This window comes from Varanus komodoensis, unplaced genomic scaffold, assembly GCF_004798865.1.
Source record: "Varanus komodoensis strain SLA01 unplaced genomic scaffold, ASM479886v1 scaffold56, whole genome shotgun sequence".
Lineage (NCBI taxonomy): Eukaryota > Metazoa > Chordata > Lepidosauria > Squamata > Varanidae > Varanus > Varanus komodoensis.
In genome coordinates this window covers 4,281,646-4,296,396 of record NW_025336169.1, presented here as the reverse complement: position 1 = coordinate 4,296,396, position 14,751 = coordinate 4,281,646, and the positions used below count along the sequence as shown (strand labels likewise).

The 14,751-nt window shown below is 49.7% G+C and overlaps 1 protein-coding gene across 2 annotated transcripts in view; it reads right to left on the bottom strand.

Annotated features, from left to right (window-relative positions):
• The window catches only part of THOC5 (THO complex 5), a 30,398-nt gene extending 16,738 nt beyond the window's left edge, over positions 1-13,660 (bottom strand). For both annotated transcript variants that reach the window (XM_044448938.1, XM_044448939.1), the window contains exons 1-11: positions 13,594-13,660; positions 10,655-10,769; positions 9,223-9,366; positions 8,957-9,070; positions 8,167-8,264; positions 7,043-7,189; positions 4,998-5,112; positions 4,021-4,153; positions 1,533-1,610; positions 854-894; positions 176-275 (exon numbers count right to left, since the gene is read on the bottom strand). In XM_044448938.1, coding sequence (XP_044304873.1) covers positions 176-275; positions 854-894; positions 1,533-1,610; positions 4,021-4,153; positions 4,998-5,112; positions 7,043-7,189; positions 8,167-8,264; positions 8,957-9,070; positions 9,223-9,366; positions 10,655-10,750 — 1,066 coding nt within the window. In that variant the 5' untranslated portion in view covers positions 10,751-10,769; positions 13,594-13,660. The remainder of the gene's footprint in view (positions 1-175; positions 276-853; positions 895-1,532; positions 1,611-4,020; positions 4,154-4,997; positions 5,113-7,042; positions 7,190-8,166; positions 8,265-8,956; positions 9,071-9,222; positions 9,367-10,654; positions 10,770-13,593) is intronic.
• Positions 13,661-14,751: the final 1,091 nt, after the last annotated feature.

Here is a 14,751-nt window from a genome sequence, read left to right as displayed (position 1 = left end):
CCTGCTTATAAACCGTCACCAGCAGCTCGCGTGAACTCTAGGCCTCACACCGTGTTCTGCAGAGCAGATTTGTGCCCCCCGGGTCCTTCAGCTGCACTGGCGCATGAAGACCGTGACGGCATCCGACTGGGGACTGCAAACCGCGGGTGCCAGCAGGACCGCTGTGCTCTTCTACCTTTGCATGTCAGCTCCACGGTGACCGAGAGTGGGTGCCTCCTGAGCATCTCCTTGCGCTTGTCATCCAGCTGCACCCCCAAAGTTGGGCGGCGGCGTTTCTAGAGTAGGGGAGACAATTTCACAGCACATTTTGTCTCCTTCCTCCCTTCTAAGGTTGGACATGCACATGGTGGGCATGCTGTGAGCGGAGCTGACTGGAGCCGGGGGTCAGACTAGATGGCCCGGGAGACCCCTTCAGACTCGTTCTGTTTCTGTGTTTCTGTATCGTCGTTCCCCGTCTTACGCATGTACTTTGACGCTCGGCTGTGAGTCCTTCCGCATGAGACGATCCCCAATCCCCTTGCCCCCACAAGAGCAGACCCTTGCTCACCCCAGGCTCCAAAGAGCACCTCCCTTTGGGGGAGCCTGGTTTAAAGGCTCGCTGTCACCTCTTGCATACAGGATGAGTGGGGAGACAAAAGGAAGTCAAGCAGAGCAGTTCCAGGGGTTTTGTGATTGTGATGGCAGGAATGGAGGACGCAAGAGGGCCTTTGTCCCTATTTTTCAGGGTGGACGGGGGCACGCACTGCACACAAGCACACCCCCGCCCATTCCACCATGATACCCAGATGGCGCTTCCCCACCGCAGGCAGCCCCTCCCTCCAAGCCCTCCAGGAACAGGGGGACGGACGCTTACTGTGGTCTGCTCCTCCTCGGCATCCGAGTCGCTCTCATCATCTGTGAATGCAAACAGAGGAGTGTAAGAACGACAGCTGAGCCCTCCGGCTGGATCACTGCAAGGTCCATCAGGCCCAGCAGACCGTCTTCTGCAGTGGCCAATCAGGTTTGCTTATTTGCGGCGACAATCCTGCGCAAGTTCAGACAGAAAAAGGGTCTCCCACTCCTGTCATGCTGGGAGTCGTAGGCTGTTCCTGGCCTCAATTTCCGCAGGACTGCCCCTTTAAGAATGATGCTCATGCCAAGTGTCATTAGATCAAGTTGCCTTACACCCAAGCCCATCTGAACCGGTACCTGGTTCCCAGGGATTCAGGAAGGGTCTTTCCGAGCCCTACTTAGAGAAGACAGGGGTGGAACCTGGGACCTTCCACCTGCAAAACAGCTGCTCTACTTCTCAGCTACAGCCCCTCATTCTATCTCAGTTCATTTCTTACATTTCTATACCACCCACCAGCCAAATTTCTCTGAGCAGTTTACAAAAATGAAATCCCCTAAAAATTTGCTGAAAACATACGAACAGACACGGGCTCTCACTGACTCCAATTTCACTGGAGGGGCTGGGCACTGGACATGATGAACATGCACTTCACCACCACGTCACACGGCAGACAACTGCAGCTCTCAAGATGATCCCTCACCTTGAGAATCCTCCGGAAGCTTGCAGAGAGCCTTGGCTTCTTCTACACTTCCTTCTATGGCCACAGCTAGCTTCTTATCTGCAAAAGATGAGTCCATTTTAGCCACTCTGGCCACATCCTCCCGAGAGCTTCATCGCACTTAGCAAAGCATGTGCATCTCCTGAAAGAAAGCGTGACCTGAAAACAATCAAGCCCAAGACCGCAGAACATCCAAGCACAGCATTCCATGATCTGGCCCCCTCTCGGGGGTTTTGGATTCCCATCAGCCCCAGCCAACATGACTGACAGTAGGGAGTGTGCTGCAAGTTGAAATTCCAAAGTAAGGAAGGCTGGGAGTTACAGCAGTAGTAGAGGTAGCTAGAAAAGTCATTCTCTACTGTCTAGGGGATGTTGGGAGTTGTAGTCCAACACATCGGGAGGGCACCAGGCTGGGGAAGCTGCTCCAGGGGCTTCAGCTGAGATCTTTTCCCAACCTGCTACCCTATTTGGAACCCAATGCGGATTACACTACCGCTTCCCAAAGTTGCATGGCCAAACCAGCGCTCCACGCTAGGATGCCCAACTTGTTGGTTCTGGCAAGGGTCTCTTTGTCAAGCACACTGCCAAACCCCTTGAGCTGCAGGGAAGGGATGTAAACGAGCCAGACAACACCACTCAAAGTCTGACAAGCGGAGGAGCTGGGAGTGGGGACAGGCCTCGTCCTGTTCTGCCCACTTAATACTCCCCACAAGCTGAAATTCCCCCGCCCTAGTTTACACCAAAACAAGAGCGTATGTGGCGTGGAGGGGCTGGGGCGGGAAGCAAGGACACGCACAGCCACCAGTCATGTAAGACAGAGAACAGGTGGTGCAGCCACCAAACGAAGAAAAGCCCTCACTTCCTGGTTCCCTGAAAAGCTACCTGTTGGAGGGCAGGACCAAGGCACCAACCGGGGGGCTCTGTACAGGGAAAGTCCGCTTGGCTTGGTCACGGTTAATCGCCGAATGGCTGTGCCAAACCGCATTAGGACTGGCGCACGTTGTAGCAGCCACAGGACCAACATGCCGGCCAGGGCTGACCGGGACCAGAGGGATGGACCCCTGGACTCTGATGGGAGGACACTCTGCACGTGTTGAAAGGCACTACCATCCCTCACCACTTTCCCACAGAAATGCCAATCTGACTTGCAGGAATGGAAGGGATTGTGGTCCAAGACACAAAAAATGCAGATTGAGGGACTGAAATCTGTGGCCCCACCAAGAGCCGGAGGAGCCCCAAGCAAGAGCAGGGATTCCCAGGGATGTCTGGTCGGAAGATGCACTGCAGCCTTTCCAGCGTACTGCCCTCCAAACAGGCGTTATCAGAGGAATCCAAGGGCGATGCAGATGAACTGGGGCTCCTGTGAATTGGACCTGTGCATTCCACCGTGGACTGGCTTTTTCTGAGTGGCACAGACTTCTCAACCATTTTCCATTTTTGAAAGGGAGCGAGGTTACACAAGTGTGCATTTTCAAAGAATACATTTCTTTGTACTTTACTTTAGAAAAATCCAATTCCATCGATGAATGGATGACAGAAACCAAAGATGCCTGACAATCCATGAAACACAGATTTAATGAGAACCACATAATCCAGCCTCCAGGTGTGTTGGGACCACAGTTCCATCATTCCCAGCCAGCATGGCCCAAATGGGAAAGGCTGCTCTATGCAGTACAAACGGCAGAAGCAACCACATTCCTTGTTATTTTGCCAAGATCTCTGCAAGCTCTTGTAGGCAAGAGAAAAAGAAAGGTACTCACCCTTCCTAAGGGCGGAAGGTTTCATGTGGGCTAACAGGGTTGGCCAGAAAAGAAAAGCACAAAAAGAAAGGGAGTGGACGGAAGGAAGAACAGAGGAGAGGTGAAGAAGAAGAAAAGCAGCAGCAAGACATTACAGTGTGAGTTCAGAATGAGAACATCCTCAGAGGTTGCTCGCCGTCCTGTCCAGGCCCACAAGCCTGCCAGTTCTCTGCAGCTCAGCAAAGCCACAGGGTGGCTTTGAGCACAACGTTCGGCTAAGCAATGCAGCTTTCACCCAAAGGAATGGCCACGGCTTTCTAGTTCACGTGGTGGCACAGAAGGCACCGGCAGGACTCGCGCCCTGCACAGCCCCCGTCCATCTGCGCTCAGCCAAAACAGGATGCAGCCCTCTTGGGAGACAACTTTCAAGAGGAAAAGAGAACTGCAAGGCTCTCAAGCTGCAGCCTGGGGACCAACCAAGCTCTCAAACTGGGCGGCTGCATCCATGTTCGGGCAGCTGCTCCGACATTCTCTTCCACACACACCCTACCCTGCCGGCTCGGGGAAGCTGGACAGCCCACGAGTTCCCAGACGATCAGTTGAACAAAAAAGCCGACACGACAGTTTCAGCTCAGCGGTGCTTCCTGCAGGGCCCTGCGACGGCAGACCCCACTTCCCCCCAGAGCAAGACAGGCGAGGTCTCCCACCTCAGCCAGTTGCGGGCAACTTACCACAGGCCTGGCCGTAGGCACTGGCTTGGACGAAGAGCACATAGAGGGGCGGAGGGAGGTGCCTGGCCATCTCGTACTGCTTGTGGACCTGATCAAAGGGCATCGAGAGGTACTCTTGGACGGGCAGAGAGGCCTGGCAGGAGAGAGGACAGACCCCGCATGTTGGCTTTGCAGCTGCAGCTCCACCAAAGCAGCTACCCACACACTGGCACCAGGAAGCACCCAAGAGGCCATTTTTCCACGGCAATTTTGCCTTGCTTGACCCAGCGGACCACCCATGGGTTTTACTGTGTATATTTTAACAGTTCCTTGGTATCTTGAGCAATTGAAACAATCACCATCCTCATCTGCTAGAAGTTGACTCCTTAAGTTTCTTATGAGTTGGATGGGTGAAATCTTGCCTTTTGTTTGTCCAGAACCTACTGGTTGGCACCTTCCTTGGCTAACCCCAAGCCCCAGTACTGGATGAGGGAGAAAAAATAGCTACACCATCCAATAATGAGTGCAGAATTCTCTACCGCTGCTTATTATCCTTTTACGTAATCAAAGCCGCACACATTCTAGTTTCTTCAGATAGGGTTCAGCACCCCGAGTTGCCCTTCTCTAGCTCCACATGGTCTTTGAGGGCCGCAGCCTCCTAAATAGCAAAAGACTCCCAGCACAGTGAAGCAGAAGGAACCCTTTGGAGGCATGAGGGGACACCTGGATGTAGGGAAGACCCCCACCATGAACCTACTTTTGAAGCCTTTCCTGGAAACTGCTCATTCATTTGCAGTTTCTCCTCCATAGTGATGAAGACTAGCACTATGAGCATTAAAAAGATTCACATTTTCAGGCTTCTATGGCAGCTATCAGATCCAAAACTGAAGGCCACGTCCAATGCTCTATAAATAGGATATGCACATTTCTAGGCCTTATGTTTCAAGTAAAGCAACAGCACCACACCTACGCACGAGAACTCTCGGCTCACAAGATACCTGCATAATGCTGTTGAGCCGAGGCTGAAGGTTGCTCAGGTATTCCTTCTTCACTTCTATCTCTTTAAGGATCTTCTCTTTGTTGGCCAAGCTCTCTTTGTACTTCTCTGCCAGGCTGAGTCAAGCAGATTAACAGTTACCCATAAATCACTACAACCTTCCTTGTTAGAGATTTTCCTTGTTAGAGAGTCGCATTAAACTTAAAGCTTAAGCATAAACTCAGAAGGCGCACCTTTCTGGCACAGACACATGCAAGATTTTAGGACAAAAGCAGAGTTATTCCCACAAGCCAACAGGACAAGGACAGGCGGCTGTAACTCCAGCTACATTTATTTGCATTAGGCAGATGGGTGTGTGACAGTATTGTCAGCTAAGACCTGGTAACAAAGGAATTCCTTGCATATGCCCAGAGGTGCCCTGTCTCTTAGCTTTATTTACTCTGCATCTCAAACAGACTTGGGGCTCTACTAAAAACACTAACTAGATAACAGAATCATGAAATACCAGAGGTGGAAGGAGCCCATAAGGCCACTGAGTCCAACCTGCAGCTCGATGCAAGACTCCGATTGAAGTTTCCCTGACCAGTGGCTGTCCAACTGCCTCTCGGATGCCTCCAGTGTGGGAGAGCCCCCAGCCTCCCCAGTTCTTTGGTTCCATTGCTGTACTTCTCTAACAGTCAGGAAAATTTTCCTGATGTTTAGCTGGAAACTGGCTTCCTGGAACTAGAGCTCATTATTCCATGCCCTGCACCCTGAGATGAAGAAGAGAGCCTGCCCTTCCTCTTTGTGACAGCCTTTTAAGTACGTGTATCCTATCTCCCTCCAGTCTTCTCTTCTCCAGGCTAAACACGCCCAGTTCTTCAATCGCTCTTCACAGGGTCTTGTTTTCAGACCCTGGATTGCCCTCCTCCTCTGAACCCTTCCTGGTTTGTCTGCATCTCTCTTGGAAGCGTGGTGCCCAGAACTGGACACAGGACTCCAGATGGGGCCTAACCGGTGCTGAAAAGAGGGGCACCAGCACCTCACATGATCTCGAAGCTGTACTTCTACTAATGCGACCTGACAGAGAAATAGCTTTGTTTGCCGCCACGCCACATGACTGACCCGTACTCAGCCTGTGAGCTACAACAATTCCAAGATCCTTCTCAGTTGCAGAATTGTTGAGCCGCAGAACTTTGCACTTGTCCCTCCTGAATTTCACTCTGTTACTTTCAGCCCAGCGCTGCAGCCCACCAAGAGCACCTGGAACCCTTTTTTGGCCTTCTGGGATATTGGCCATCCCACCCAATTTTGGGTTGTCTGCAAATCTGACCAGCGATCCCTGTACCTCGTCATCCAAGGCATCAATGGAAATGATGAAGGGCAGTGGCCCCTGCAACACCCCACTTGTATCCGCGGGCCTGAGGTTGGCTCACCTTTGTCTTAGGCAAACCTGACCTGCAATACTTTCCCCTGCAACCTGTAAGGCAGCTGGAGCTGGCGAGGGAAACAACCAGCATGGGTCTTCAGAAAAAATCCAAGCTCCAAATTTTGCAGAATTGGTGGTGAGACTGCTCGAAATTGGGTATAACCGAAATTCTCTACAGACTACTCTGAGAGCGCAAAGCAATCCGCATGAACTCTCTCAGTACTCCGTACACCACCACTTTAATGCAGACCTGCAACACAAAGTTGCAGCGCATTGCCTGCCTGCCCCCTCAGCAAGATGCTCTGCTCCTGGTGCCGGCGAGCAATTCCCCGTGAGCGAGGCACTCCTCTTTCCTCCACCACTACTTCTTTCCCACTGCCTCGCTACAGTCTATTCAGAGGCACAGTTCTTGCTGGACTAGGTGAGTGAGGTTGCCATCTTCGGTTTCTTCTCATTTTTTGGGGGGGGGGGGGGGAATTTCATGGGGTTTCCCCAAATATTTTCATGAATGCCCTCTTGCTTCTCTGGGGCTGCATTTTGGCTACGATCCTGCAGGCACACTGCACCTGGGCTGGCTATTGAGCAGATACCCCGAAGAGAACTCTGGCTTGCTCAGGGCCGCTGCTCGTTTTGCTCACCGCTTGCGTTGCTCCAGCTCCCAGTCGAGCCGGGAGAGCGTCTGCTGGTGAGGGTCGCTGCGCGTAATCTCTGGCTTGCTGATTTCTGGAGGGGCTTCCTTGTAAAACTCCTCCACGGTGACCAGCTCAATTTCTTCATGCTTGGACCTGAAGAAAAAGCACACCAGCAATGTGGACAGCTTGGGATAAGACCCCCCCTCTTCATTCAATCTCACATACTTTCACGGTCCCAAACTCTCACTTGGCTACAGTTCACTGACACTTCAAATGCCGGGTCTTGGAAAGAGTTCCAATGGTCATGAATGAGGATTCCACCCTTCACACAGTCAAAGCCACAGACATTTCCTGCAAAACAATCTTTACGGACCAAACTGTGTCCAGGAAGCACAAACACCCGGAATGAATTGCTGAGCAAGCACAGAGCGATTTGTTGACCCTCATCTAGGAACAATGTTTACGAGCACGTTTGGGGCCCATCCTTTCAGGGGCCTCCTGGGAATGGGCATGCCACTCTCTGCACACCGATCCCCTACCTGGGTTGCCCTCCTCTGCTGACGTCGTGTCATGGATGAGCTGTCCCACTTTGCCTATCTCGGAGAAACTCCCCTGCTCCAAGCCCCTCCCGACAGCAGCACATCCTGGTTATGCCCAGAAGCTGCCAGCTTCTCTCACCTCAACGTCTGGAACTGGCCCACGTTCAAAGGCCCCCTCCTGCCTTTTGTCCTCCTCCGAGTCCCGATCAGCAGGCCCTGAGCATGAGCTCCACGAGCCACTGTCCTTCTCACTTGCAGCACCAAATTCTAAGCAGCCCAGGGCTCCATGGGGGTGGCAGCAGAACCAGCAGGCCGCCCACAGCAAGAGTGGTGGGGGGAAGCAGGGCTTAACAACAGAGCCAAAAGCCCACACGCCTCCTGCATGCTTCCTCCATGCAGATCTTTCTGCCTGGCACAGGAGGAATTACATCATGGCAGCCGCCTATTATCGGCACTCTTGTGGGTTCTGATTATGAATTTCCGTTCTCTTCCCAAACTGAATCCACAAAGGATAATCTCTCTGACTCTGACCGGTACTCATCCAGCATTCAGCCTTTCCACCTTTCTACCGCACCCCTTTGCTGAGCTTACTTAAACTCCAGGCATTTAGTGATCTCCTTCTGCAGATGCATGACTTCATAGAGGAGATTCTGGAGCTGCAGATGGTAAGCGTCCACCTTCTGCTTGGCCTGAGAAAGAGAGGCAAGACCTAACTGAAGGCACAGATGTTTTGCCCGTTCTGCCAATCTTGCAAAATCACAACTGCATCTGGCGCATGAAGAAGCGTGCCTCTTAAAACAGGTTTGGGAAACAATGGTCCTTGTTTGGCATGGACACACTCCGCCTTGCTGTTAGTGTAGTGCTGGATCTATCAGTCCAGAACAACTGAAGCTATTTGGATTGTCCTCATAGGAAGATCTGGGCAGCCGGGTCACACAAGGATGTGGTCAAGGTTACCACGTGAAAACCTGCCCATTCCTTTTTATTGGCCACATGTCTTACAGGAGAATCCATCCTTTGCCAAACTCCAGGACATACTAGTTATCTTGGCTGGGGATGATGGCAGCTATAGTACAACTCAGCAGTACAACTTATTGTCAGAATAGCAGACTGGGGGTGGCAGGGTCTTCTATTGACTGCTATTCAACATTTCCACTAAAAATGGTGTTCAAGGCTGCCAATGAAAACACCATAAAAAACCACAAAGTTATAATTAAAATAGTAAAGGACCACGCATAAAGAATTTAACAATAAAATGGTATATTGCAGCTTAACACACGATACACATCAAATGAGGTGGCTGAACCAATGCACGAAGAACTGTAGGGTCCAGCCGCATGACACCAAAACCCCAGCGAGCGCTTTCCTGACTCAGCCATACCTCGTGGGTCTGGTCCCTTCCCTTCTTCAACCGAATGTGAGCTAGACGGTTCAGCTTCTTCAGGGTCATGAAGTGGACACAGCTCTGGATGCGGCGCTCCTCTATCTCACCGGCCTGAAGGGCAGAGGGGAGACATGGGGCGTTAATGGGTCCCTACGGGGGCTCCCCACCCTGTGCAGCAGCCGGCCTCTCTCTCTGTTTTAGCCCATGCTTTTCTACCCAAGGAAACACATGCACGGTCCTCTGGCCACACCACGACATCTTACACTGTCTTTGCTGCCTTTGCTCTTCAGCTCTTGGATCTCAGCCATAAGCTTTTGGAGGTCCTGGCAGGTCTGTTTGTACAGTTCATAATCTTTGTTGGGGTCCCGCAGATCCACCTCGGCCTCTTCACTGTAGTATTTTGCATCCTGAGAATTGGAAAGAGAAGGGGAGTGAGCTCTTGTGGGGTCTTTTTCCATGAAAAAGGGCAGCATGGCAGCCATGAAGCACATGCCGCAACATCACACCCCACTTGTTCTATGAGCAGCATGTGAAGCCGGTGACAGATGAACGAGCGATCCCTGGTGCTACAAATTCCATCAGTACCCCTCAGGTTCAGTAATGCATTTATTCTGCTTCAGAGATCACAGTACAGTAGAACTCAAGCAGAAAATAAATTTAATTTATGGGAGCTGCTAATGCAAGTGCCTGGAAAGTTCCCAGCACAAGGTGGAAGCTTTTGAATAAGAATCCTGGCCGAGCATGTCTCAGCCATCCCTCAGAGAAAATCCTCTTTCAAAGACAGAAAGACAGGTTCTGTGTAGGCTTCCACCTGATGGCTGAAAGTGTCCTTCAAGCAGTTTCTATTTTAGTGTATCATATCCCAGCATTTTCCTTCTTGTAAGAAAAGCAAGGGAGCTTATTGTGTCCTGCTCCTTTTCCATTTTATCCTCACAGGTTGGCCGAGAGTTCGGGCTGAGAGTTGGTGACCAGCTCAGAGTCACCCAGTGAGTTCCATGGCCAAGAGGGACTAGAATCCAAATGCACTGAGTCCCAGTCCAGCATTCTAACCGGTAAACCTCACGGTCCCTCAAAATGTTCTTGGAAATTGCATTTACTAAATAGAGATAAAACGGTTTAACTCTTGCCTGGCTTCCTGAAGCACATACTTTTGCTATGCAAAATCAGGTGAGGGGCTTGCGACGATCTCATTCTCAGAAGTGCCTGACAAAATCCATTCATTTTTGCAAGCCCAGAAAAAAAGGGAAACGAGGGAGTTTAACCAAGTTTCATGTGACTCATCAGAGAGTCTTAACTTCCTGCTCACTGCAGCTACGGTATCCCTGAGACACAGCCAGCCACTGCTTAAAAATACCTCCAGTGAAGGAGAACCCACCATCATCTGAGGCAGCCAATTCCACAACCAACAACCTTCTCCCAACTTTAAGCTGAAACATGCTTTCCATCCACGGATCCAAGACCTGCCCGTTGTGTGTAGCATCCAGTATTTGTTATGGCTTTGTCGGTCTGCCTGTAGGTTTCTTTCGCTCTTAACACTGTTCAGACTGAAGAGTTACTTGGTTATGACTCAAACCCCTTCTATTAAAATAGCTGACCCAGGTGCTTCTTTGACAATGAACACAATCCACCCTGCTTTCCAGTTATCCTCATAAACAGCAACCACGAGCCCCTCTGGCACCCACTCCCTGAAGCTACCTGGTCAGCATCTGGCTTGCCCCTCTTGCCCTCCTGTGGGCCTCCATCTGTGCGGATGACTTTGGGCTTCCTTTTCTTGCTTGAGTCAGATGACATTCTTCTTAAACCTGAAAATCTGCCAGACCAGGAAAAAGCGGTGGGGGGGGGGGAATAAATTAAATTCAGATTCAGGAAAGCTACTTTCAGAATGATCACTCTCTAGGACAAAACAACATGAGAACTGTTTGCAGTTGGAGGGCAATTCCTTTTCTTAAGGATGAAAGTCTCTCCACGTGTCTCATTCACATGCCAAGAAACTCATTCACATGGCAAAGCAAGTATCTGCAGGGGCATGAAGCCACTTTATTTATTTATAAAATTTGTATGTCATCCATTACTTGTGTCTCTGGACAGCTTACAAGATAGGTCAAAATAAAATAGATAAATCGACAATTCCACTCTGGCTGCAAACAATAAAATCCAGTTCCCATTAAAACATATCAAAGTATTAATTAAATAAAAAGGTCTTGACCTGGCACCGAAAAACATATAATGATGGCGCCAGGCAGGCCTCTCTGGGGAGCGCATTCCATATTTCCCACCATCTAAAGCAGTCCTCCTCCTACTGCTACCTTTTGCCACATGTGATTGCTGTTCCCTTGAGATCATGCCTCTCAAATTAAACCCCTTCTTTTTATGTTTTCCATTTTGGGAGGAACTATTTTAAATCTAAGTTTAGAAGATAAATGATTCCATTGTTAGAGAAATTTTTATAATTCCATTGGCTGGAATTGTAGGAAAGAAGCTAGAACCTGTTTGACCATTGGCACTGTAAGGGTAGATTAACTTATTTATAGGGGGGAAATAACTGAATTTAAATTAGCACACGTCAGTAATTTTATGGTTGTTATTCACGCACAGCAAAAATATTCTATAGCAAAAATGAGAACAGAAATTATGGTATCAGCTAAGAACTGATATAAACAAACTTGCTATGCTAAGGACTGGAAAGCACCAACCCATCAAGTAATGAGTGGAGAAATAATCTTGTATTTCTGCAGTAGGAGCAACATTTGCAAAAAATATTCAATTATACCCAGACACATGTTCTCAAAATTGGAGAGAGGAAAACACATTTATCAAATGGTATTTTACGTTTATTTAATTGTGACTTTTTATTATTGGCTCTTCATTTGCCTGTGCAGGGGTGATTTTACACAGGCATTTTAAAGCTGCACTGTATCCCATTACTTTTATCTGTTACATTTCTATACCACCAAACAGCCTGCTGTACTCCACTATTTTGTCACTGATTTCTCCATATATGTTGTTTTTATTTCTTTTAATTCTCTCTGTAGGAACTCTTCTGTGAGGAAAGAATTGAACATCTGGGCTGTTTACTTTTGAAAAAAAAAGACAAGTGAGCAGAGATATAATAGAGGTGTACATAATTATGCATGGTGAGGAGAAAATGGATAGAGATACTTTTCTTCCTCTCTCCTAAAACTAGAATCCAAAGGGATCATCCTAAGAAGCTGACTGGTGGGACATTCAGGACAGCGCAAATTAAAGGTTCCCTTGGGGGAAGCCGCAAGGCAGAGTGAAACTGCGGAATTCACTTTCACCAGATGCAGTAAGTGGCACCCATTTTGACAGCTTAAGAGGGGCCTGGACACATTTCTAGCTCTCAATGGCTACACGTTCTGATGGTGAACTGCTGTCTTCAGCATCAGAAACTGCCTGCCTAGGTACATCAGTTGCAGGAAGTGCTGCTGCACTCATGTCCTGCTAGGTAGCTGGTTATGAATGCTGCACTGCACTGACTCTTGCCTGACGCAGCATGGCTCTTCTTATGTTTTTTATTGCAGAAGGCCAAGTAAAGCTCAGCATCAGTAGCCAGCAGCACAGAAAACAATTCACTTGCCATTCAGGCTGCACTGCCTTCCCATGGCAGCCTGACACACACAGCTGCTAATGAGTTTAAAGTAGAAAGGCAGACTGGAAGGAATGCTGTGGGGTTTTTTCCCTTTAAAAAGTGAGCAGCAATAATGCTGGTCTAATCCAGCATAATTTCCATTCAATTCTTATAACACAGGTTGGGGAAGGGAGACATTTGCATCCTCTACCCATTCTCAAGTTTTGGGTCAGCCATTCTGGCAAAAGAATTAGGGTCCGATGCTGCAGGGTTCTTCTTATGTTCTCACAGCAGAAAGCCAGGAAAATCCCAGTGTTAATAGCAGAAAGCGGCACGTCACTGTTATTAAAACAAGAGTAACAACAGCGGGCTTTTCTGGTCTCCCAAGGGGATTACACACACCAACAGCCACTGCTAATGATTTTAAGCACCAAGGCAGGCTGGAATAACTGCCTTAAGGGTGTTTGTTTTCTTTCTTTTGTTCAAACACCAGCAGTGATGAGGCTGGTCTGATCCAGCAGCACTCTTTGCTTGTATAGAGGCGGCTGGGGAAGGCCAGGATGGGGAGAGCCGGTGTGGTGCAGCGATGAGGCGCGCAGGGCTGGGACTCTGGTGATTCGGGTTCTAGTCCACCACCGGGTGACACTGGACTAGCCACAGACGGTCAGCCCAACCTACTTCACAAGTCTGTTGTTGTGGGGATACGATTGAGAGCAGGAGCAGAATGTGAGCCACTCTGAGTTTGTTGCACGAAAAAGGGCAAGGTATAAATCTAATAAATAAAATGCAGGGCGAGGGGAAGGCTGGCCGCACCCAGCAGGGCACTGCTGCGCGGAACGCCGCCCTGCAGACACCGAGCCCAGACAGGCACCGGGGGGGGTGGTAAACGGAGACCCTCGACACCCCCCAGCTAAATTCCGCCAAGCAAGAGGACTCCCGGGCCCCCTAAACCGGCCTTGCGACGACTCCAGGCTTGGCGAAAGGGAAACCCTCCCTGCCCAGCTCGCCCGGAGAGCACCCGCGCCCCCGGCCCCGCCGCCCTCACCGCCGCCACCGGCCAGCGTTCCGCACGCTCAGGCAACCGCTTCTGCGCCTTCACCGGAAGCGCCAAACCGGAAGCGAGGCGTCGAGACCGCCCGGACGACCGAGCTAGAGCGGCCCTGCCGCTTCCCTTCCGCCTTCTGGTGGAGCGCCGCGGCCTCTCTTTCGATGCCGCTTGCGCTTGGTATCGCTCTGAACAAGTTCTGTCTTTCCTGAATCTATAAAGGCACTCTGCACATGCTCAAGGGCATTTCCCCCATTTATTCAGGGGGTCTTTTAAAAGCTTTTTCTCACCTCGAATTTTATTTTAAAGATATTTCTCCTGGCCCCTTACCAAGACAGTTTCGGGGGCGGGGGAAAGAGGGTCAGGGAGAAGAAGAAAAAGCAAACGAATGTTCCACAAATGACAGGAAATTACTTAGGGATATTGAACAAACCCTCTGGCATGAAAAACCAGTCCTAAGACCCCCTAAAAAGGAGTGGAGGAAGAAGTCATTAAAAGCATAGCTCATTTTTCAAAGTTCATTAAAAATAAAGAGGGGTGCTTGCCAGATTTCATGAAGAGAGAGCCGTATAAGTGCTACACCACTCTGGAGAAAGCCCTGGAACAAAGTGATGTGAATGTCTTCATTTCTTCCAAGTTTTAAGGCTGACGTTGAAAATACGCCACAGCTGAGCACAGTCACCAATGCATCTGATGTGGGAGGAGTCTGACCCATAAAACCCCAATAGCCTCGAACCCACACGGCTCAGATCCAGGTTCCACCCCAGTACTAGCCTGCCCAGAGATCCTAAAGCACCCTTCAGACGGTCCCTTCTGTATGGAGATGTGGGTGACAAGCAAGGAGAAGCCTTTGGGGGCAGAGATGCTTTCTCTTAGCGAGGCTGGCCCAGCTCTTCTGCTGACATTTCAAAGCTTGCTAAGAATAAAAAAAAAAAAAAAATCCCCAGGCCTTTTAAACCCCTCAAACTGTAAAGAAATTGTGTGTTTGATGTATTTTAGAAACCAGAGGCTCCTTTCTTTCCCTTGCCCTTCCCATGGAATGAGATCTTGTGCAGCTAGGAGAGCCTCGGCAGTTATAGGCGGCCTATAAATACATGTATAAATAATATAAATAAATATTTTGTCTCTTGCCTTTCTAAGGGCACAGTCCAATGCATG